Here is a 24,471-nt window from a genome sequence, read left to right as displayed (position 1 = left end):
TCGTAGTTTATTTTCCAAGAATTGTTTGTGTTTTTAAATAAGTTGCGCGAGCTTTATGAGAAATGCGAAAAAAATCGAATAAACTAATAATAATAAAGAACTGACCAGAGCCAATAATTCGAAAATCCAAATTTACGAAAGGTGTGCAACAAAAAATAAATACAAAATAATAAGTAAATAAAAAAAATAATAAATAGAAACGACTAAACAACAAATTAAAATTGGAAAACCAAGCAAATACTTTGAGTGCTTTGTGCTGTTTAAAAATACTACAACTAACTAAAAACAAAAAAAATGCTGCAATTCTTAATGTTCAAAATATTGCACAAGAAATACAAAATTAATTAAGAGTGCACGCCCTGAAAAGTGTCAACGAAAAAGAGAGAAAAACAATACGCAAAACAAAAGCGCAGAGCAGGACAAAAAGAAAAGTACCAAAAACACAGCAGCAGCAACCACAACAACAATCAACTAAAACGAGCTAAGCCAGCCCAGCAACGAAATATACGCACACACACGCACACCCCCACACACCCACACACACTCACATATATATACATATAATGGCAGTGCCCTTTTATCTGCCCGAGGGCGGCGCCGATGACATTGCCGCTAGCTCATCGGCTAACTCGGGCGCCTCCTCCTCTTATCCCTCCACCTCCTCATCATCCTCATCGGGTGTTTCGTCCTCCTCATCGGGCGCTTCGTCCTCGGCCTCATCCTCGTCGGGCGCTTCCTCGTCGTCGGGCGCATCGGACGGCGCCAGCAGCGTCGCGTCGCAGTCACCAAACACAACCACATCGGCCACGCAGACGCCGATGCAGTCGCCGCTGCCAATGCAAACGGACCATGTTTTAATCGCACTCTGCGAATGGTATCAGCACCATCAGCGCAACACTTCAGGTAAGTCTTCAAGCCAAATCCAACCAGCCAACTAGCCAACTAGCCTGACTAAATGGGTCAGCTTATGCAGCGCTAATTAGCCCAGCCAACTGACTGACTGCATTTCCTCTAGACGCGTTTCACTTTTCAAGGTTGCCCAAATTTTGTTATTCTATTTGCAGCAATTGCTGTCGATATAACAATAATAATAGCTTCGCAGTAATATTACTATGTTTTGGCAAAGCCTAAAAAATAGTATACAAATTTTTATATATAAATATAAAAAAACGATGAACATTTTATTTAAAGATTAAGATAAGTTAATATTAGAATGTGTGAAGTTTTGAAACTTATCACAAATGAGCTGATCGAAATAATACTAATACTATAATAGTATTCAAGTTTTCAAAGCTTTCGACTATTTTGATCAACACTGTTAGTAAAATTATGATACTTAGCCAAATCACCCCAAATCTGAAGAGAATCAAAAAGAATAATATAATAGAATAAAATTTAAATGAGGGTGTGAGTAGATATATTAAAATATCTTCCTCAATTTTAGCTTTGGCGCTAATTGTTAGTCACAATATTAATCAGATATCAAATTTCAAAAATTCATGTTTTTGGATTTCTGGATATTTCTGAATGTGGCAAATAATATGTCTTATTCCCAGGCTGTTGTTTTCTAAGTGTTAATATTGAATTTTTTACTTATATTATTATTATCAGAAGAATTGTTTGACGTCATATATACACAAACATTTAAAATACTTTACAAATTCATATAATTTCATTTGAAAAAACTCAGCTTCTAAAGCAGACGACAGCTAAATTCTAATATAAAAGTTGAGCAACAAAATTTCATTATTTGCTTCTGCATTTTAAGAAAATACTTATCTAAAAATTAAGGTTTGCATTTCTACTTTTCAGAAATGTTTTGTTTTTTTTTTATTTTAATTAGAAAATGTTTAAAAAAAAACATTAGAAAATTTCGCCATATATTTGCAATTTCTTTCTTATTTTTGCACTTATTTTGTTTTTGTTAATTTTTAGAAACTATTTCTAAGACACAGAAAAACTTTATATTTTAGGGCGATTTTCATTTTAGAGCGATTTACTAAAATTGAATGCGATCTAAGTTGTGATCTTTTGATCTTAAGTCTATCCTGAATCAACTTAGTATGTGAGCAAATAGACAGAGTATCAAAAATGCCACGCCTCTGATTACGCTTAAGCAGTCGCGATAAGTCAGAGTTGTATTGGCAATTTGAACGTGGTTGATTTTCAATTTATGCTGACTCTGGCTCTGTCATGCGATATTTTGCAGCTGAAAGAGACTCAAAAACAAATGGCCCAAACTAAAGAAAAAAAATGTGGGCGTGAGTTGGCCCAAAAGCAATAAAAAAATGGAAAAAAAAATAGATTGGCACGCGCCAAAAACAGAAAGACAGAAAAACGAGAAAATATCGAGCAGTTGAATGTCTTATTCGAATTTTGTATCTGTTAGATATGTATCTCTGTGAGTAGCAGCAGCCGCAGCAGTTGCAGCCGCCACATTGTGTTGCACGTTGCCAGCGAGTAACCCAAATTATTAAACGCCATTTGACCTTAGGCAGCGAGTTGGGCCAGAAGTGAGTTTTGGGGCCAAGTTGCAGCTAGTTTCGGCCATTTACAAAGTGTTCGACTTAACGGCAATTTAAGCAGCCTTTGACTGCGGTCAGCATTTGTTCTTGTTGCCTCCTTTTGTTGCACATTGTTGTTGCCTGCTTTTGTTATTGCTGTTGTTGTTGTTGTTGTTGTCGTTTTTGGGCTTTGCGGTTTGGCGACTTTTGCGTAATAATCAAGGCAAACGCTTGTCGTCGACTTGTCAGCATTTGTTATTTCTCAGTTATTAATTCCCAGTTTCAATTTTGTGCAGATCAATTTTCAACTTTTTTCAACTAATTTATTATTGTATTTTTGTTACTTTTTAGTTATTTATTTTGCGTTGTTATTTATATTTTTATTATTATTATTATTGCTATTAAATTATGAGTCACATATATTTATTTTGTACTAACTGCAATTTGCAATTCGAAACTTGCTGCTGGCCGTTGGCCTGTCTAAAACGCGTTGGCAATCGCCACCCGTTTGCCTAATTGACCAGGTTGGGGGTCCGCTAGGAGACCAGTCTGTCTGTCTGTCCGCCAGTCTGTCTGTGAGTGTGTTGCAATCTGACTTGGCTTACAAGTTTTGCGTTATTTTTTACATTTTTTTCTTTGCTGTTCAATCCACTTGCATTTTTCATAATTGAAGTGCAATGACGCAACTCACTTTTCGAATATGATTGCATTTTGGCTTATATTTTTTAAGCTGGTACTTTTTTCAAGCGCTGTTCCTCTTAAGACTCCTCCTGCTTGATTACAAAAACTCTTCAGCATCATCAGATCATCTTTAGTTTTCCCCCCACCGTCAAGTGCATAATTTATCTAATCGTAACACATCTGAACTAGCACTGAGCACTTGACAACAACACCCGGGACGAAACACGTCCTGGTCTAACCCTAAACCGTTATGACAAAACCCTTTGCCACACATCGTGCAACGGCAGGCAGCATGGCATTTTTTATTTTTGCCGCAGCATCTTGAACAGAGGCAACAACCGCGCTTAGTCATCACCATCGGCGCAAGGCAAGCTGCCAACCCCAAAGCCTGCCACAAAATACACACATCTATATTTGTATAAATACAGTTGCGAAAATAATAATAGCATCACTCTCACAAAAAAATGTGCCTTTTTTCAATAAGTAAGTTTAAGCAACTATGGATATATTTTTAGAAGTGCAAGCAGAATGAGCATAAAACGTATTTAAATTAAATTAAAAGAGCAAAGCAAAAAAATAATAATAGGAGCCATTTTTAAATGTGCACTAATAATTATGAAAATGATACAAAATGAAAATGAATGAAAATGATAAATATAAGATTTGTATCATTTTATTTCTATTTATTACTTTTTGGCACTTTTCTCTTCAAATAAATAAATAATAATATCCATAAATATAATTCTACACACAAATATATATATTGAAAAGAATTCCAGGAGTTCTTTAATTTATACGAGGAATACTCAACAATGTATTAAAAATCAACATTTGAAAAAATTGTTTTTATCTTCAATCGTTAGCAAAATCGTAGTAGTAGTGCTGATAATTGTTCTTCCTCAACTGTAAATATATATATAAATATATATTTATATATTTGCTGCACACTCTGCTTAAAGCTTCAAGTTCGTTTTTGTTGTTGTTGTTGTTGTTGTTGTTGCTTAAGCGGCTCCAAAAAACCCACCCTTAAACGCAACGCCTAACGAAAGCTTAGGCCCCTAAACAAAAGGTGCAATGACAGGCAATGCCATATACCCCTCACACCAAGCAGCACACCCCACACCCCCTGCCTCCTCTTCCTTTCGCAATCTAGCTAAAAGCGACGCCGTTTTGGCTGCTCTCCTTTGCTCTGCATATTCGCATCATTCGCGACTGTTGCCAACAGCTGTTTTGCTGCTGTTTGCTGTTTGCCGTTTGCTGCTAGGCGTTGTTTTCTCAGTCGCTGCTCGCGCCGACGTCGCTGTTGACGTCGCTGTCGCAGTCGCTCTTGACATTTTCGACCATTTTGTTTTGCTCAGCAACTTCGCAGTCGCTGGCGGAAACCGTTCGGCAAAAATGTACAAATAGAAAAAAATGGCGGCAAACATGGCGAAGCCTTTTGGCTTTGCTTTTTCCTGTTCCTGTTTTTCTTGCTGTTGCTGACCTGGCAACAGCTGCGCAGAGAGCGAGAGAGCGAGTAGGAGCGAGAGAGAGAGTGAGAGAGAGAGAGAGAGTGAGAGAGATGCTGCTTATTATCTCATTTTGTACAGCCTACACGGTGACTTGTGGAACTCAACGCAATCATCATCATCATCATCATCATCATCATTTTTATGATTTGCCTTCCACTTTGCGGCTGAACAAATGCAAATTTACTTTTTGGCCCTGTTGCCAGGCCAGGCCAGGTCTGTAGCTCTGTGTGTGTGTGTGTGTGTTGCCTTTAAGCCATGACTTTGAGTTGGCAAGTTGCATGCATTGTTTTCTTGCTGTGGCAGTTGCTGTGGCAGTTGCTGTTGCTGTTGCTGTTATTTGTTATTGTTGTTCGTGATTTGGTTTTACATTGACCGTGAATTTATTTGCCGCTGTTTTGTATGCAAATCTCAAAATGTTGTCTGTCGTTCATTAATTGCTTCATTCAATTGCAACGACGATTGCGTTTCCACTGCGGATGTGGTCCAGCAACTCCCCTCCCCCCTCCCACTATCGTCCCTCTCTCTGCTGCTACTCCTCTTCCAGTTGGTTGCCATAAACATTTTCATGACCGAAAAATCTATTTTACACAGCTGCTGAAGTAGAAACTTCTCTTCTAGTAAATTTTCTTACTTCTGCTCAGTTTTTCTTTTTTTTTGGTTGGTTTTTTATGACATATTTTTGTTATTATGGCTGCAACACAGCTGTGTTGCACGTTCGAGCTGAAATTTAAATTGTTTTCCATTTTGTATACCCTTTCAATGGATTCGTTAGTTCTTTACTCCAACTTACATTTGAATTGAAGCTTTATTTGGTTTAAAATACTTATTTTCTTCATCATCTTGCGCTATTTTTCTTCTTCAGCTTTTTTTATTGAAAATTAAAAGTGCTTAAAGTTGCTTTGACTCGTTAATTATTCACACCATTCAGCGCAATGAACTCTTTCAACATTTCAAGTTTAAATGGCCGCCAGGCACTTTGCTTATTAAGCAAAAAACAGAAGCGAAAAAAAGAGAACATGATTTACTGTTAGCTAGGTGCATAAACTTGACACTTGGAATGAGCCAGCAAATAGGCGCGATAAAACTAAGAAATTGCATGCAACCAAGGTGCCTCACTGTCTGCCGTCTGCTCCGTGTGTGTGTGCGAGTGTGTGTGTGTGTGTGTGTGTGTGTCTAGTTGGCTTTTGATTAAGTCTCACACGTCTCGGAGGCCGTGCTAAATTGTTTGCATTGAAGCATTGCACTGAACTGAACTGAACTGAACACACTTTCTGCCGGCATCGTCTCGACTTGACTTGACTGCATATACTGTTGAGGAACAAATAATAGCCCCACTACGCCATTTTCCCTTAAGGATGGAAAAGAAACTGTTAAATGTTGATTTTTAATAGTCAGTACTGCTCCTGAAATTCTCTTCAACATATATGAATTTGTATTTTTCATTTACAGAGAAAAGTGCCAAAAAGTAGCGAAGAAATGAAAATCATTTATTTATTTCTAATTTTCATAATTATAAGTGCACATTTGCGAGAGTGGTGCTATTGTTTTGTTCGCAACTGTATTTATGTATAGATATATAGATGTATATGTATGTGTAGAAACGTGCTCAAGTTTTTGTTATGAAATTGAGCCTAGACAGCCGGCGCTTGAGCGTCAGACAAAAGAAATGCGCCCAGGACGAGCTCAAGGCAAAGTGGAAAAGGATATGTATCAAAAGGAAGAAAACTAAGAACAGGATGCGCCGACAGCAGCAGCGTCAGCATCAGCATCAGCGGCAGACTACAGCTACTTGTTATAATTGGCAACAAGCGAAGGCGTCTGACACTTAAATAGAGATACACGTAGTGAGCAAGAGAGAGAGAGAGAGAGAGAGAGAGAGAGAGAGATAGAGAAGGGGGGGGAGGCCAACTTGCCACATAGCTTACTCTACTGGGAGCATTTCCGCCTTAATGTTCTTCATTATGTTGCACAGACAAACTGCAATTCTGTTGCATTCTTGTTTGATAATTTATAATACATAAAAGTGTTAATCACTCTTATTAAAAGTAGTTGGCATATTAAGCATTAATTATTCAGATGAAACGCAATTAAAATAGTTGGGAAAAAAACAAGACAAGAAAATGAGAAGAAAAAAAAGAACAAAAAACTGTTGCCCGCAAAATGGCAAAATGCACGTTTTATGTGCCACCAACATCAACAGCACAGCAATTATACAAAAAATATTGATAAATGCATTCAAATAACAAATGAAGAGCAACAACAACAACAACAATAACAACAACGAATTACAATAACAACAATAAGAATAACAATCAGAAAAGGCAACCAGCTGCGGCAAACGTTGTCGGCGCTGCTAGACGAGCTGTCTTCGCTGCGTCATCTGCCTGCTGACCACTCAAAGCTGGCGTGTCCAAGGGTTGCCCCGCCCCCGCCCCCGCCCCTCCGCTCAACTAACTACTACCCCTCTCCGTTGGAGATTGTAAAGCGCATTTTCAGTTTGATGTGCGCCGTTAATTGTTAGCAGTTTGCTTGTGCACATTTACTAATCGCATTTGATTGTTTATTGGCAAAGTTGATGGCTGATTGTTTTTTCAGTTTTGTGTTGACTTTAGCCAAGAACAACAAGTTGTGGCACTTTCGAGTGCTTCTGCGGCTGCTTCTCAAATTACGTGTTCGCACACGGTCAGTGTGACTCACTGCGATCAAAATCACATTTGATTAGAAGCTTGATTCTCACTAATGCCTACTCGGTAAATATAAGAAATGTATATAGAAATATATGTCAAATATGTTTCGATACACATTTTTTATGCTTAATGATTCATATACAAAGATTCATGTACATATATATCTATATCTATGAACTGTCAATAATTTAAGTGCCTTAAGCAAACTGATGTATTTTCCAGGAACACATGCTCGATATATTTTATGTCGGTTCGTTGGGGCTGCCATCCTTTTTTGGGATGTGGCTCCTAGCTGCCAACATCTTTTCAGCTTTTCAGCAAAATAACTATGCAAAGACGTTTTCATGCTATTTTTTATATATCTGATTTTTTTTGTTTTGTTTTGTTTTTTTTGTGCACAGTAGCAATTTTGTGCGTCAGCTTTTCAGCAAAATCAATGGCTTTTGGCCATGCTCGTCTTTGGCTTGGCAGTATTTTATGGCCCTCTAAGCTGTGTGTGCCCAACTCGAGAAATTGAAAAATTGCATTTGTCTGACGTTTATAAAATATCGAGCATGCATTTTGCAGTTTGTGTGTTTTGTTTGGGATTTTACTACTCTTTACTCTCTGTGTGTGATAAGCGTTTGAGACATTTTCCGACATTTGTTTGATATGCCAAGCGAATGCAATTTTCCCAGCGAAGAAAGCCAGCTTTTGTCTGGAATTCGTTTCTGGTTGTCCCTCAACCCGAAGCAGAGAAACATCGAAAGGAAATAACTACCTCATTCCGTTGGGAAAACAAAAAGCATTCCATAGGCAAAATACAAAATCGAATCAGTTATTTCCATTTGTTGGCATGCATTGAGCAAAACTGCCGTTTAATTAATTCACAGTGCTTGCAATTAAACCAAACTAATTGATTATTAAACAATGCACACGATTGCGTGCAACGTGGTCCACAAACTGAGCACCAATTGGGGCACGCGTCTCGTGGGTCACGCACACCAACTGCCGCTGCCACATAGTGTGTCTAACCTTGCAAAAAAAAATAAAAAATAAAAAATTAAATAAAATAAAAATTGCACAGTTTAAAAAATGTTTTTGAGGCTGAGCTTGAAATCGAGTGGAAACAAAAGATGCCGCATCAGCCTCATTAGTTACACGACGACTGTAAAAAAAAAAAACAGATAAAAATTAAATTGAAACTGAAACTGACCTCGATCAACACTGAGCGTTCTTAATTCATTAGAAATAATTAGTTTGTTTTTAAATTAATACAAAATATTAATTTCAACTCTTGGCTTGTATTTCATCAGGGTGTTATTAATCATCCCATGTATTTAGCATTCAAATCGTGGCAAAGAACTTTCACCTTCTCCTGACTCAGAACAAATCTGGTTTTGCTTTCCGCATTTTGCTGATCAGCTACCAAAAACAGCAAATACGAAACAGACAAAAAATGCATTGACTTCTCATAACGGTAAGCCACATTACACAAATGGCTAATTAACGCTACCAAAATTGGTAATTAACAGTTAGATATGGCAAATCAGACAAACACCTGCTGATTGACATTCAACTTTGAATTGTTTCAGTCGCGTCTCGTCTAGTTTCACATTCGAGCCAAAAAACAAAAAACAACAAAACAATGTATTTCTACATTTATTTAATACCAAAATGGTCCAGAGCATTTGTCATATATAGACAAGAATCTTGTTGACTTGACAACTTGGCAACGATTTCTTTTTAAGTTCACAATCATTTCGCAATCACGGCGACTTCCTGCCACACAGCAGCCACAAAAAAAAAATTAAGCAATTAGTCACTTGACACTGGACAATCGAATTTGGAATGAGGCATTACACATTTTACCGTTAACTCCTAATTAAAGCCACACTCGGATGAGCCACCAAATTCGTATCTCTCATCGCATCGTGACAGTCAGCAAATCGCCTTAAAAAAGCAACGATTTATATTTTTCAGGCTATTCGATTTCATGTCAAGTCGTGTGTGGGCGTCAACTCTGAGGGAACCGGGGGGCATCTGAGGCAACGGATAACATTGTGTAATGCCAATTTTTGACATTCCTTTACTCGGGTATATATATATATTTTTTTTTTGGGAGTTAAGCATTGCAACAAGCTGCCTCTTTTGGATGACACAGTCACTCCTTTGTGCTGTCAATTTGAAATTGTAAGTTGTTGCAGGTCTCTCTCTCTTTATCTGTCTCTCTCTCTCTCTCTCTCTCTCTCTCTCTGTCTCTCTGTCTCTGTCTCTTTCTAAATCATCAATAAGTGTCAGTGCAACAGTGGCTGTTCACCCTATTGTTCAGAAAGTATATTTCTAAAATGTATTTATATGTTGTGGCTAAAAAAAAAGTGTTTGCATTTATAATTTGCATTCCTATGTTTTTTGGGGGCGACTTGCTAAAATTTATTGCCAGTGTTTTTCTAAGTGTAGAGAGCTAAATTTGCTTATAGATATCTCTTGGCTTCCTTAAGCCGAAATTCAAATTGTTAACTTCTCAGTTGACACACATCAGGCAGAGATCAGCAAACAGCGATCTGGGTTGCAGTTCCAGTGACCAACTTAGTGCGATGACAGATCCATTGAAACTCGTTTCAATTTCGATTTCTGCGCTGCGACGCAGTATTCAGCCTGATATTCATACTCGCATTTAGTTGTTAATATTGTTGTTGTTGCTGTTGTTGTTGGTGTTGCCATGTTCTCAAGCACTTCAAGGCCATCATGAGCAGCATATGCTGCGGCTCGACGTTCTCGACTCTGGCCTGACATGTAATCAACTGCGAAACTGCAGCGACTAACAAGAACGAATAAGTCGAATGCGGCATGGTGACGTTTGAATACTCTTTCACAAATATAAATACTCATTTGCTATGTGAATTGAATATTTTTATTTAATTATTTAATGTCAACTAAAAAACACCAAAAAATACGAAATGTAAAAAATAGATTAAATTTAATATTAATCAAATTTTATATTAAATTAAAATTTAAAAAAAAGAAGAAAAAATGCAAAATAGTGCAACATTTTATGTGTATTTATTTAAGTACTTGATTTAATTTTTTTTATAGCAAATAATGTGAGTTTTCCGGTCTAAGCGGACATCTGTATGCCATTTGCGAAAATGGAAGAGTTTTGTTAAGCACAAAAACGGAAAAGTTTTGCCCGCCTGAATTTTCCAATGAACATTTGATATGATGGAATAATTTATTAAATAGCAAATACTTTTTTCTGTATGTCATTTGTAAGCCACAGTATGAATTAACTCTGCCGACTAGGGTATATAAAATTGCATTGGAACGTCGTCGAACGTTTTGTTCTTTTGTGGCAAACAAAGCGTAGCACACATACACACACATACGTACAGAGTGCAGCATTTTTCACGTTTTTCCGCCAGTCAGCCAGCCAGCCTCGGTTTTTCCTGGGGCCGCGTGTAAATTGTTCTTGAGCCTCTAACGTTCTGCTTAGTTTGAGTTGGCTTTTGTTGCTCAGCTCGCCTGATTGATGTTTGTCAGCTGCTGCTGCTGCTGCTGCTGCTGCTGCTGCTGCGACGGCCTTAAAATTGCAACAAAGCTGCAACATTGCAACAGTCAACAGTTTGAAAAGAATTAAAGTAAATTACTCACATAATTGTTGCTTGCAGTGCTGGTCGGCCCACAGATGCGACAAATGCACTGCGAATCCCTCGAAATCGAATCGCAATTTAATTAAACATTTGCCATTATGCTGTGGCCATAAAAATACAATACTCGTACGTAAACTTGTACAATTCGTATACTCGTATAAACAAATGCAGAAAACAATTGCTAACAATTGGTCACGTTTCGTCACCAGCCAACAACAATAACTACTTACAACAACCGCCAACAATTGCCCGCATCGAGATGCGATCATAAAAATTGTTAAGGTGCCATAAAAGTCCTAAAAGTTAGAGGTGAGAAACACAAAGTAAAAAAAAAACAAGCCACAAAAAGTGATTTTGTAACTGTGAACCCGACTTAAACCTTTTCATTATGCTGCGACTAAAACTACAACAAAATGCACTTAAAATCGACAAGTGTTGAGTGAGTTGTCATTTAGTATCCATCAATATTTATAGATTTTTTGTTATGTGCAAACTATGATAATAGACAAATTTTTTAAAAGCAATTTATTTAGCTAGATAAGTTCAAATCTGGATAATATTGCTAGCTGTGAATGGTAATTTAATTTAATAAATTGCATATTTATTTTATATAATAATACAATACAAAAGCTCAAATCTGATAATAATAATACGATAACTCTTAATGGTGCAGAGCATTTATAATCGAGTATATTCCAATCGGTTAGTTTTATTTACAATTTTTTAATTTAAGACTCGAAGGCCTCGTAAATAAAACATTATGTTTGTACTTTTTGCCAAGTCATAATGTTGTAAATAAATAAAAAATAAAAAAATGTCTAATAATTTAAGTTATTGACTTCTTATAACCAATTTACAATTTGCATGCACAAATTCTACTTTTAAAAACATACGAAATAAAAAAAAGTCTTAATTGATTGAAGATGACAACTAATAGAAAACATTTTCACTTCTATTTCTTTTTATATACAAAGTCATAATTCATTTAGATGCAGTCAGTCACACTGATGCTCAGGTCACCATTTAGCGATATTGCGGTGCATGCAGCATACCTAATCGCTCACACACACATAGACAGAGAGAGAGAACACACTTGTGCCCACATACTAATATGCAAATGCAATTTTAACACTTGGCAAATAATTTTCCACACAATTTGCAATTAGTAGTAACATTTTCAACGCGCCTCATCATAAAGGCACCAGCATGGGCCAGACTTCTACATATAGCCATTACATACAGTTGCGAAAAAAATAATAGTCCCACTGCGACATTTTTTCTTACGAATTACAAAACATTAGTTTTCCAATTTTTCCAAATTTTTATCTTTGATATTTTGTTTAGCTCCCGGAATTCTTTCCAGTGAAAAGTGGTAGAAAGTAGCGAAGAATTTGATAGCAGCTTTTACGCATTTTTTATACAAATCGTTTGTTTATTTATAATTTTCATAATTTCAGAAAAGGTGCTATTATTTTTGTCTTTCATTTTCTTCCTCTTTCTTAAAATTTAATTTTTTAATTTGAATATTAATTAATTTGAAACAATTTGAAAACTGTGAATTAAATTAAAATTAAATACTTCTAAAACAATATTCGTAAGGTCTTTAAAATTGCAAATTTATAAAAAGCATATTTGAAATATTTGTCAGAGTGGTGCTATTATTTTTTCCACAACTGTATATGGATAAGGCTAGTTATATTGTATGGTGGCCAGCAAATAACAAACTACAAACTACAAACTACAAGATACGAGTACGAGCCGTAATGATGCCTGACATGGACTGGCTTCAAGCTGAGTTGGTCTGGCGGATTTTCAAGGTTAACTGCGCGCGTTGAGCGCACGTGAGCCACAGTGAAGCTTCAGGCAGCTGGCTGACTGGCTGACTGCCTGACTGGCTGACTGCCTGCTTGCCTGCCAGCTAACTCAAACTAGTTTCAAATGGCATAAAGTATCTGTAAGATACAAAGCACAAGGAGTGCCAGCAATTAAGCGCAGATTTTCTTGTTGCTGCTGCTGCAAACTGCAAACTGCAAACTGCAAACTGCAACAGCTGTGAAACACTCGATTCGCTTCACTGCGACCCGCTGCGATATATAAGACTATTCGAGTTCAAGGCTATTGGGTCAATTACAAATTAGTCGCCTGCAGGTTGACGTTGAATGACATTATTTGAGCACGCCGCTGGTCGTATCTGTATCTACACTCATAAAAATCGCCCTAAAAATATGAAGTAATTCTTGCTTCTAAATAATAGGATAAAATTTCCACACTGCAGAAAGGCTTGCCCTAAAGATAATAAGTTCTTTCAAAAATTCACAAACAATTTTGAGATTTTTAAATTAAGTTCGATGAATTTATGAACAATGTAAATTGTTTGTGTTTATGTGAAATCTAAAAATACCAATGATACTGAATAATAATCCTTGGCGCCAAAAGTAAAGCGATTTACCAAAATTTACGGCGAATTGTTTTTTTGAGTGTGTCCAAGTATTTCTCCATTCTAAGCACAGCACAAACAATTGACTGACTTACTGACAGACTGGCTGGCTGGCTGGCATGCCATTCTGCTGACCATAAGCACCGCAGTAAATAAGTATGCCCTAGGGGCAATTAGCTGCTTGAGACATTATCTCGTTTCGGTCAGTTGCTGCTGCTGCTGCTGCTGCTGCTGTCGAGTGATTTGTATAAATTTTGCATTACAATCAATCATCTGTCGCTGTTAAATTGCTTTTTAAGTAAATAAACATTAAGAAATCATATGAAAATGTTCTCTGTCAGCTGATAAACTACCAAGGCACCAATAACAACAACAAATTTATGCGCATATCAAGTGTTCTCTGCCTGCCAGCTTTGAAACTTAGCAGCTATCAACACTTTTCTGTGTTCTCAATTTGCATGAAATGACATAAAAAACTGAAAGAAAATAAAAAATCAAACAGCATCAATATGAAATGACATTGTACATCAAGTACTTTGGATACACATACGTAATATATATACTATATACTCAGAATACGTAAACTAAGCTGATGATGATTTGTCAACTTTTGGAATTGAGTAGATTCTCGATTTAGTCTACAGATTATACTCTGACATCGAAGCTAGAAGAGTTAATTGGACTTGTGCAATATGCTAAAATTGGACTGCTTCTTTGACAAGTGCAAAACGATAAAATCTTTCACAAATTTTCAAAATAAATTAACTAAACTTTGAGCGTTGATTTCTGGTGACCTCGACGACATTGAAATTTCGGGACTAAGAAATAAAAAATAGTTTTTTTTAGTTACTCAGGCATTAACTAATGCTACTGAAATATGTTTACATACATTTTGTAAGAAAAGACTTGATTGCAAATCAGATGAACGATAACTGCTATAACTTTAAAGATATTTTATGCGCCTTTTCGATACTGACAGATACTTTTACACAAAAGTACAAAGGAACCGCTGCATCGATGTTGTTGTACGTGATGATTTTATGATCGGTTTTATGATACGCATATTGAGAGAACTTGCCGTAATTAAAATCGCTTTTATGGGCAGACGGCAGCGCTAAGTGGCCAGTTGCAGTTGCAGTTGCAGTTGCCACACAATAGCCGTTGATGACCTTAGACACTTCCTTACATTGTCACCAAGGGCCAATGACAACGACACCTTTGTTCACAATATTATTATTATTATTATTTTTATTATTTTTATTGCACTTCATTTGTGTTCATTCTCGCTGTCTCTGTCTTTCTCTCTTTTAGTTATTTATTTTTTATTTTATTATTATTATTTTTATTGTGCTTCATTTGTATTCATGTTCTCTCTGTCTCTGTCTCTTTGCAGCCCCGCAAATCTTTCAGTACCCGCCACCGCCCAGCCCCTCATGCTCGATACCCCAGTCGCCCAGCTTCACAAGCAACGATATATTCTTTGCTCCCGGCACCCCCTGGCCACCACGCACGCCGCGCACCAGCATCAGCTTTGCCGGCGTTGAGGATTTCAATGTCTATCGACAGCCGTATCCGGTGCCGGCGCCATCGACGCCACAGCCAATGCCACCGCAAGCGACGCTGGGTCCGCAGTCGGCGCCACCGTTGCACTACAGCCACAGTTATCCGCAGACATCACAGCAGATGCTGCAACATCATCCGGCCTCCTATGGACAACCGTTGCCAGCTGGCGCCTACTTTGCCACCTATACGCCGCCACCCACGCCGAACACTGCGAATGCCTCCACTTCCACCTCCACCTCCGCCTTTGGCTCTGCCTCCGCCTTCTGCCGACACGGTTACGGCACGGTCATGGCATCCACACCATTGGCGCCAACTGGTCACAAAATGCGATTGCAGCGCAGCCAATCGGATGCGGCTAGACGGTAAGTTCTTAGACCTGACCTAGGTTAGGTTGGCTTCTTTACTTTATTATTATTTATTTATTTATTTAATGCCAACTAATATCAGTTGACTCAGGAAAATGGAAAAGGAAAAGATTAACTAAATTAAAAATAAAATGCAATATATTAATTTAAATTTCAATTGAAGAAATATATTTAATGACAACTAAAATCAGGCGACACCGAAAAAAAAGTTAATATTTACATTTAAATTAAAGTAGGTATTTAAATGTAAAATTACTTAATATTTCTATTGGGAAACACCTAGAAAAACCACATCAGTTGTTGACCAAGAAAGAAAGTTAACTCAGGACAGAATTGTCCCGTTGTATTCAACTCAATAATCAAATACATTTTCATTCATATTTCGCGTAGCTTCCCCTTTGATAAGCAATGCTTATTTATAAATAGTGAAACAATTCTCAATTCAAATCCAATTTATATGATTAAAAAATTATTAATATTAAGGGTATTAACATTGCAATTTGATGCAGACTGTCTGCTACGCTGTTCTAAATAAATCTTGATAAACATTTTTTATTTTGTTGTTGAATATTAACTTAACTTCTAAACACGTTTATAAAAACGTGTACAATCTAGGCTCACAGACTCATTGTTTAGTATAATGTATATATGCTAAGAAGAATGGTTAAGTTTTATAAAAAATAAGAAATATTTTAAAATGGCTCAACATTTATTGCATGGATTGGGAAAACACTCAGAATTAACGAAAAAATTATATGAAGACAGCTTACAAAGTGAGATCCTGTATTGCATATAAGCAGTTAAACGGATTGATTGATATGTCGACTCCTCTGAATTTACTATAATATACTAGATTTTCTTTGAGATGCCTTCTTTGATTAATATACTTACACATTTTACAATCAAACTAAACAACCCCGCTGCAAGCGTTTATAAGCGATTCCCATTAACAATGCAAAACTCATTTATTAAATGAACAAAAATAAAAAATACGCATTGGCAATTAATCACAGCATTTTTTTATTCTGTATGTAGTTGCACTGAGTTAGTGAGTTATTGATAAGAGCATTTAATTAACGATTACAATAATGATAGTCTTTATCGCTCTCTGTGTGTTTGTAGCAAGCGGATGACCTCGACTGGCGAGGATGAGCGAGAGTATCAGAGTGATCATGAGACCAGCTGGGATGAATTCGATGATCGCTATGACAATTTTACGGCTGGACGCGAACGCCTACAGGAGTTTAATGGACGCATACCGCCGCGCAAGAAGAAGACAAGCGGCGGCGGCGGCGGCGGCGGCGGCAACACGTGCAACACGCACAACTCGAATCAAAGCCAAACCAACGAAAGCAGTCAGAGTCAACAACGGGGACGGGGACGGGAACGGGAACGGGAGCAGTCGGCGAAGGAAAAGCAGAAGGAGAAGGTGAGCAGCAATGATTTTGATTCAGATACACACAGTTTTATATTAGATATATGTGTATACGGGTTCATGAACTCGCCGCATCTGTTTGGCAACCCCAGGCAGGCATGGACACGTGCTAGCATTATTCAAAGCCCAACTGGCCTAAAAATAGTAATGCAATGACAAATTGCCACAAAGAGGCGGACTCCGGAATCGAAGTCGGTGTCGGAGTTGTTGCAGTTGGAGTTGCAGTTGCAGTTGCAGTTGCGTATTTTCAAATGTTGTTTTGCAATTTGCAAGGAAAACTTTGCACATGCTAAAAGTGTGATAAAAATTAATTGCGCAGCGCTGCTGTTGCTTCTGCTTCTGCTTCTGATCCAGCACCCCTCTCTGCCCACCTCTCCCCTCTCTGCATACTCTGTGGCTTCTCGGCATCGACTGTTTTATGTTAATCGAGGCAAGTGTCGTTTTCCCGTTCCATTCCCCTCCTGGAGCTTCACTACTCACTACTAGTTTAGTCAGTCAAAGAGTCAGCCTTTGTCAGCTGTCATACGGGTGTGTGTGTGTGTGCCTATGTGTGTGTGTTACAGTTGCGACAAGAATTATAGCACCACTCTCACAAGAAATATTTTCAAAGGTGTCTTTTTGAAATTTGTATGAATTCGATTTAAAAGTTGGAAGAAGACTCTTCACAAAAAAAAGTGAGAAAGAAAATAACTATTATTTTATTTTATTTTATTCACAATTAAATTTTATAAATAAATTAAGAAAATTAATGAAAAATATCACAATTTTTTCAAATAAATATTTTATTTTTAAATTTAATTTATGGCGAATACTAAACAATATTTAAAAATCTGCATCTGTTTTTTCATTCGTATGAAAAACTGTTGAGGTGGTGCTATTATTTTATTTGCAACTGTGTATAAATAGTATTTATATATATATATATGTAGGTACACACATGTGTATTGCACAAGTACTTTAGTTTGCACTTTATTATTATTTATTATTTTATTTTATTTTTCTTCTTTCTTTTTTTTTTTTGACTGCGCAATTAAAAGAAATGTAACCTTCAAGATACTCAATCGCATGACACAGACTTGAGGCATTCACAGTCATAGCTCCCACTTGATGATACCATTGCTGTTTTATTTTTAAACACATTTAATTCTTGTTGTTTGTGTTCTGCTTCTTTTTTTATTTTTTTTTTTTTGTCTTTTGTTGTTGCGTGTATTTTATTTGCATTGCCTTCGGAAGTGACACGCTTATCTCGTCTCTCGCTTAGAGGCCCGGTTCGAACTCTCTTGGGAAGCTGCGCTTTTTGCGATTGCCCTTATCGGAAGCGCACTTTAATGAGATCGTGAGAAATTCTATAATCGCGAGAACTGAATGGGTTGCACAGAAGTAGCCGTAGATATGGCATATATATATCGATGTCAGAATAATAACACATGTGCCAAAGCGCTTTCGATTCATTACACAAATACGCGCAAATTCTATGAAAATATGACCCAGAAATATGAATAATAATTTGCATAATAAATTTGCTTGGTATGGGTTCGGTTTGGCTGAGTTGGCTGGGTTGGCAACTCGAACCACACATCATTTACACGTGCACCACACACAGTAATAACCATTCAAGCGTGAATATACTACAAATAAATGGCATAAATTATTATTCTATATACACTTATCAATTGAATGCGATAAACGAAATTGTGAAATGATAGTCAGAGCTGAGAGCTAAATAATTACGCTATTGACCAGTCATTGACCAGCTATTTTGGGTCACTCACATCAGTTCCTTCCTCTTCATGGTTGCGCTTGATTTACGAATGGTCAATGCTTCAATGGGTGTGTGTTTGACTGTGTGTGTGTGTGTGTGTGGGTGTGTTTGGGGGTTGGGACTGCGGTTAAATGATCAGAGTGCACGTGACTTTGTTTATGGGCTTGCATATTGATACGACCCCAGGGAGTTTATTATTATTATTATTAGTGTAAATCATTCTACGAGTGTAGAAATGAGTAGCTGTAAGTAAGTTGGAAGTGTTTTTTGCTCATGGTATATTTGTTTGTAATTTCTTTGCAGAAACAGCAGAGCTTCACTTGGCCAACAGTTGTCACCGTCTTTGTGTTTGCCATGGGCTGTGGCTTTTTTGCAGCGCGATGAGTGCTAAACAGCAGCACCACCAATAACAACAGCAACAATAATATAAATAACCATATACTTAATTAATGATCCATAGTGAAATCAGCTAACGTATAGTAATCGCATATTCTACACATACATAGATACATATGTGTATTTATAAGTGCAGTACAGTCATCAAATCAAATCACAATCACATCAAATCCAATCAAATCGAAAGTACGAGCACAGAATGTATTTGTATAAAGTTAAGGAGGTTGACGGGACACAAGAACAATATAAATCTATATTTATGTATTTGTATTTGTATTTGTATTTGTATTTGTATTTGTATTTGTATTTGTATTTGTATTTGTATTCTTATTCATATATCTCTCAAGCGATAAACTATCCTTTGAGAAAACAAAACACGCAACAACAATTCAAACTGCTCAATTGCAAACTGTAGACTGGCTAAAGACTAAAAAAGAAAACGATAATCGATAAATGGATTAACTCAAATATTTTTGCTAACACTTATACTATATATATTGAGTAAAAACATTTAGCATATATTTTTTGCTAAGGCTTTTTCGACGAAAACAAAAACAAAAACAAAAACAAAAACAATACAGAAAACAACTCGAGCATATTTTTGTACAATTTTTGAGATGTAATATACTAAACTAAATTGATAAGTAAAATTAACGACAAACAGAAAACTGCCATTTTCAGGCCGGTCTCCCAGCAATTCAATGATTGAGCTTTGTTTTTTACTTGCTAATTTGCATTTAGCTTTGCATTTCAATACACTTAAAGAAAACTATGCCTAAAATAAACATTTGTTAATTTACACAAACAAAAAAGCACAAAAAACAAAACAAAACAAAAAAATCTTGCTTCCAAAATATTTGCAATATTTTAATTGTATATATTTTTGATTGTCAAACAACAAATTTTCAATGTCTTCGATTTGTAATATTAATTACAAGAAAAAATATCTTAAACATTTGTAGCAATTACCCAACTTAATTGAATGTTGCTTTAAAGTAGTAAAAATTCTAAATATTTAGCTTTAATTGTTATACACGAAGATCAGAGAAAAAATCCCATACAAGAGAGAGACAGAGAGAGAGAGAGAGAGACAGAGAGAGAGAGAGAGAGAGAGAGAGAAAGAAAAATGTTTTTGTATATAGCTTATATGCCATTTTTGTGATGATTTTATCTATGGTTTATTATAATTGTGCACACATGTTTTTAGTTAAATTTAGTAGTCATTAAGCAGCTTATTCATGAGGATTATTTTGTTCATTCTTCAAATTGGTCTCACAATTTAGTTGTAAGCGCAGTGCACAAGAAATTTGATCAAAAAGTCTATTGAAATTTGCCAAAGCTCCGACAAGTTTTCAAGTATACCTTTGGTTAACCCTCAAAGCCAACGTTGAATGATCTCTTAACTGGAAAATTTATAGAACAGCAAGGGCGCCACTCAATTGATCTCCACAGCTAGCCAAAGTCAAAAGTCAACACGCAGCAAAAAATCAAATTATTGTCAGTTTTGGCAAAGTTTCAAAACATTTTTGTCAAATTTCTTGACGTTTCAATGCTAATCGAACAGTGAAAAATAGTAAGGAATTTAAAAACAAAAACAAAAACAAAAACATAAGAAACAAGCAACAACAAAACAAAAAGAAAATAACAAAAAACTATTCCCAAAAATCGCATTGATCTCATGGATTTTTTTTACCATTTACATCAACAATTCTTTACTTGCATAAAACGCGATGAGAAATATGTAAATTAGGCATAATTATGTAAAAGTTTAGAGTTAGAATCGCCAAGCGTCTTAGTTTACATATTTATAGCCTTAAGTTTTTTGTTTAAAGTTTTCTGCTTGTCATTTGACAAACATTTATCGAACCTAAGTTTATATATACAAATATTATGTATTAAATGCCTGTAAGTAGCGCAATATTTTTTTTAGCTTAAGAGGTTTTCAGTTCACAACAGAGAGACAGACAGAGAGAGAGAGACAGAGAGGCAGATAGAGAGAGAGAGAGAGAGAGAGAGAGAGTGAGAGGGAGAGAGTTGTCCACACACACAAACACATATATACACACTAGTTAATATAACAGCAAGAAAGCAACAAAAGTAGAACGAATTTGTTGTTTATAATTTTTTTCTTACTTATTTTTTATACATACTTACATACACATAATTTGTAATCAACTATTCCACACATCCACATCCACATACAACAAAAACAAAACCACACAAAACAAAAATGAAAAAAAAAAATCAATGAAAATTTTTGTAAATTTTTCTAAAATGAACTAGTCGCATCCTTGACATTTTCCAACAGAATTCGTTTTGTGGATTATGGAAACCTTTGCGCTAGTTCATTCTAATTAGTTTTCACAATGATCTCGGTAAAGTTTTGTGGCCGCGCGCCCAGAAGTCGACAAGATTTTTGGTTGCCATAAACTGAAACAAGGCAGAAAAGCAAGAAACAAAAATAGCTAAAATTTGTTTATTTTTTACCCATGCGACTTCCGTGTTAAAATTAAGTAATTCGTAATTTGTATATAGCGCAAAAATCAAATGCCATTTTGTAAAGATTGTTGGTGCCAAAACAGTGAAAATGTGTGTCAAAAATGCGCTGCCAACTTTTCAAATTGAAAGCCGCGTTGAGCACATGTTCGAACTTACATAACTTCAATTAGGATTAGAATTAAAAAAAAAAAAATTAAAAACAAAAAAAAATCCCATTATTTTCAATTACATATTCATTAACTTGCATATATGAATCAAAATGAATTTTTCTTTGTTTAAAGCTCCAGCGAACATGACATATAACTTGTACATTTTATCTTATGCTGTAATATTTTAGTATATATATATTTTAAGACATACATGTACATGTATGAGGATATATATAATATCACTATGATCTCATGAATATGTTCATAAGACAAAAGTATATATGTAAATGAAATAAATACGCATAAAGAGATGTAAGAATTATTATTATTATTATTATATGAAAAACAAATAAAAATTTTAAAACCATAAACCTCACATTTTATTTGCAATTATGAAACTTATTGCAGAATACTAATTTGGATTTAAAAATATATATTTTTTTTATTGCTAGAATTATTTAAAATAATTATTTAAATTCGACTTATTTCTATCAGTCTTTTTTTTATTGTCTTGAAAGTTTTAACATCAATAAGCCATTTGACTTAAAAATTTTTATAGACTAAAATTGTTATTTTGGATATTACGAAAGAAGGAGTTACAAAATATAGATCCAAAAGGCACTGAAACGGATTTCCCAACTTTTCAAATGTCAATCTCTTTAAATCCCTTTAGTAAGTTTCGCCTATGATGTTATGCTCCTCATCCGTTGTTCGCCAATCAAGAGAATTAATTAATAAAATGAATACAACTTGACAATGAAACAATTTTAAATTAACTATGTATAGAACCGACCAAACTGCATTTTGATTAACGACCAATTTTTTTCGAATTATGCGTTGTACCGATTTCGCGAGAGGATACCACTTCTATATATATGGAAATGGGGAATGAAGCAGTATTAGATAAGTTATGCGATGAACAAACTGCTCAAGCAAGGATTCATTCAATGGAGATGAAACACGAGAATGTAACAATTTTGGATGAATTTTGTATCGCATCAATGAAGATGAAATTTGGTCATGAAACCATTTTGTTTGAACTCGTTCAACTGTTTTCTCAAACAGATATCGCTTCAGTTGAGAATTTACCAATTTTTCTTGAACCGACTTCTCAAAATGCGATCGCCAAATTGCCTTTGATTCTTAATAATCCCGTTCGATTTGGTTGTATATAGCGATACGTCTTCCTTAAATACCAAATATAATTTAAACATTTTAATATTACTTAATTGCAACAAATTTTTAAAAATTTCAGCAGTGTTTAGTTTGTTGTTCGAGTGTCGCCATCTAGCTGTCAGTTTTGTAACTTATTCAAAAATATTCATTTTTAGTTGCATACTATTGGGCTGTAAATTAATTGCATCCTAAAAGTAGGCCGACGATTTAAAAAATTAATTAAAATATATTAACAGCAATATGTAGTGGTCAAAAACTGAAAAACCATATTGCCGCTGGTTTTGCCAACTCCTTATGTTGAATAAAATCTTAAATACTATTTGCTGGCTCTCAATCAGAATTCAAAATTCTAATGTCGATTTGCAACCCTTGCGTTTGAGTTTGGGGTGGTGGGGTGGTACGACTGCTGGCCATTTAACCAACGAATTATGCAACCTAAACCAATTTGTAGTTTATTTTTTTGTGGTCGCGGATTAAATGCTCATAATACTCATAATTGCCGCACGGCAGCACGCGGCACTCGGTGGTAACAGGATACGTGGCACGACAAACGGGGCAGCATGTCACAAAAATGATATGTTATTAGCAGCTTAAGCAGGCGATGATAATGACGACGGGACACGGCTATGCTGGCTGTGCCAGTTATAATGGCAACCTGTGACATATCCGCTTCCGCCTTCAATCGCACCATGCAACATGCTGCATGCACCATGCAGCTGTCAATCAAATCGAGCCTCAATTGCTGGCATATTTAATTTGGATTGCGTTTTGTAAATCTGAACGCATGCCGCCTCCACGTCTGACTGGTTATCGCTTATACAAAGCAGAGACTAATTTGACATTTGAGTGTCAGTGCGTGTCGCATTTTGTTTATTGTTGATTTGGTTGTAGTTCGGCAATGTGTCCGTTAACTGAATACTTACAAGTTTTCAATTAAATTTTAAGCTAAACTAATCAATAGGCTGCCCAAACTACTCCAGAGCCTGTGCGCCTAGTTTATGATAATTACATTTTGGTTCAACACCTGCCAGTTGCAAAGCAGGCGAGTGGGGGCCAATCGATTGGGGGCCTGCCTTTGTCATATATTCGCAATTTTATTATTAACCCATCCACTTACACATTTGCCAACTTTACCACAACAGCAACAAGAGCAACAACTACAAGCGCCCCTTCCGCCCGCCAATTCTAATTATTAACATTATTCAAGCAGGCAACATTTCCGCCCCGCAGTTTCCCGTAAATTAAAGTTAATTAACTTCCTGCGGTTTTTGGAGCCAACAAGTAGAATTAAAGCGTATAAATTAACTTAAAAGAGATCTTTTGACAAAGCATATTTAAATAAACTAATTATTATGGATTTATTATTATGAAATTCATATTAACTATTTAATTTATTTGTTGTTTGAACTTTTTTCTTGTGTATTTATTTTCCATCGGGGTTAATCAATTTTACGCACATTTTAAAATACAAGCTATTTATGGTATTTTAATTTTTCAACAGCGAGTCCATTAATTAAAGCAAAATAAATAAAAATAGTTGAAAGTTCTTATAGATTAGAAATGATAGAATTTTATTTTGATGTGGGTGTGATTTGTGACAATAGGTTGCTTATTAAAAAATGAATACATATAACACATATCTTATAACAAAAGATTATTTAATATATATTATTAATA

The 24,471-nt window shown here is 35.8% G+C and overlaps 1 protein-coding gene across 1 annotated transcript; it reads left to right on the top strand.

Annotated features, from left to right (window-relative positions):
• Nucleotides 1-421: 421 nt before the first annotated feature.
• On the top strand, nt 422-19,205 carry LOC6558449 (cell death protein hid). Its single transcript, XM_001985497.3, has 4 exons — nt 422-903; nt 14,843-15,374; nt 16,500-16,806; nt 18,878-19,205. The coding sequence occupies exons 1-4, from the start codon at nt 564-566 to the stop codon at nt 18,956-18,958; spliced, it is 1,260 nt and encodes a 419-aa protein (XP_001985533.1). The 5' UTR covers nt 422-563; the 3' UTR covers nt 18,959-19,205.
• Nucleotides 19,206-24,471: the final 5,266 nt, after the last annotated feature.

This window comes from Drosophila grimshawi, unplaced genomic scaffold (assembly GCF_018153295.1).
Source record: "Drosophila grimshawi isolate 15287-2541.00 unplaced genomic scaffold, ASM1815329v1 contig_44, whole genome shotgun sequence".
Taxonomy (NCBI): Eukaryota; Metazoa; Arthropoda; class Insecta; order Diptera; family Drosophilidae; genus Drosophila; species Drosophila grimshawi.
This window is presented reverse-complemented; position numbering and strand designations above follow the sequence as displayed.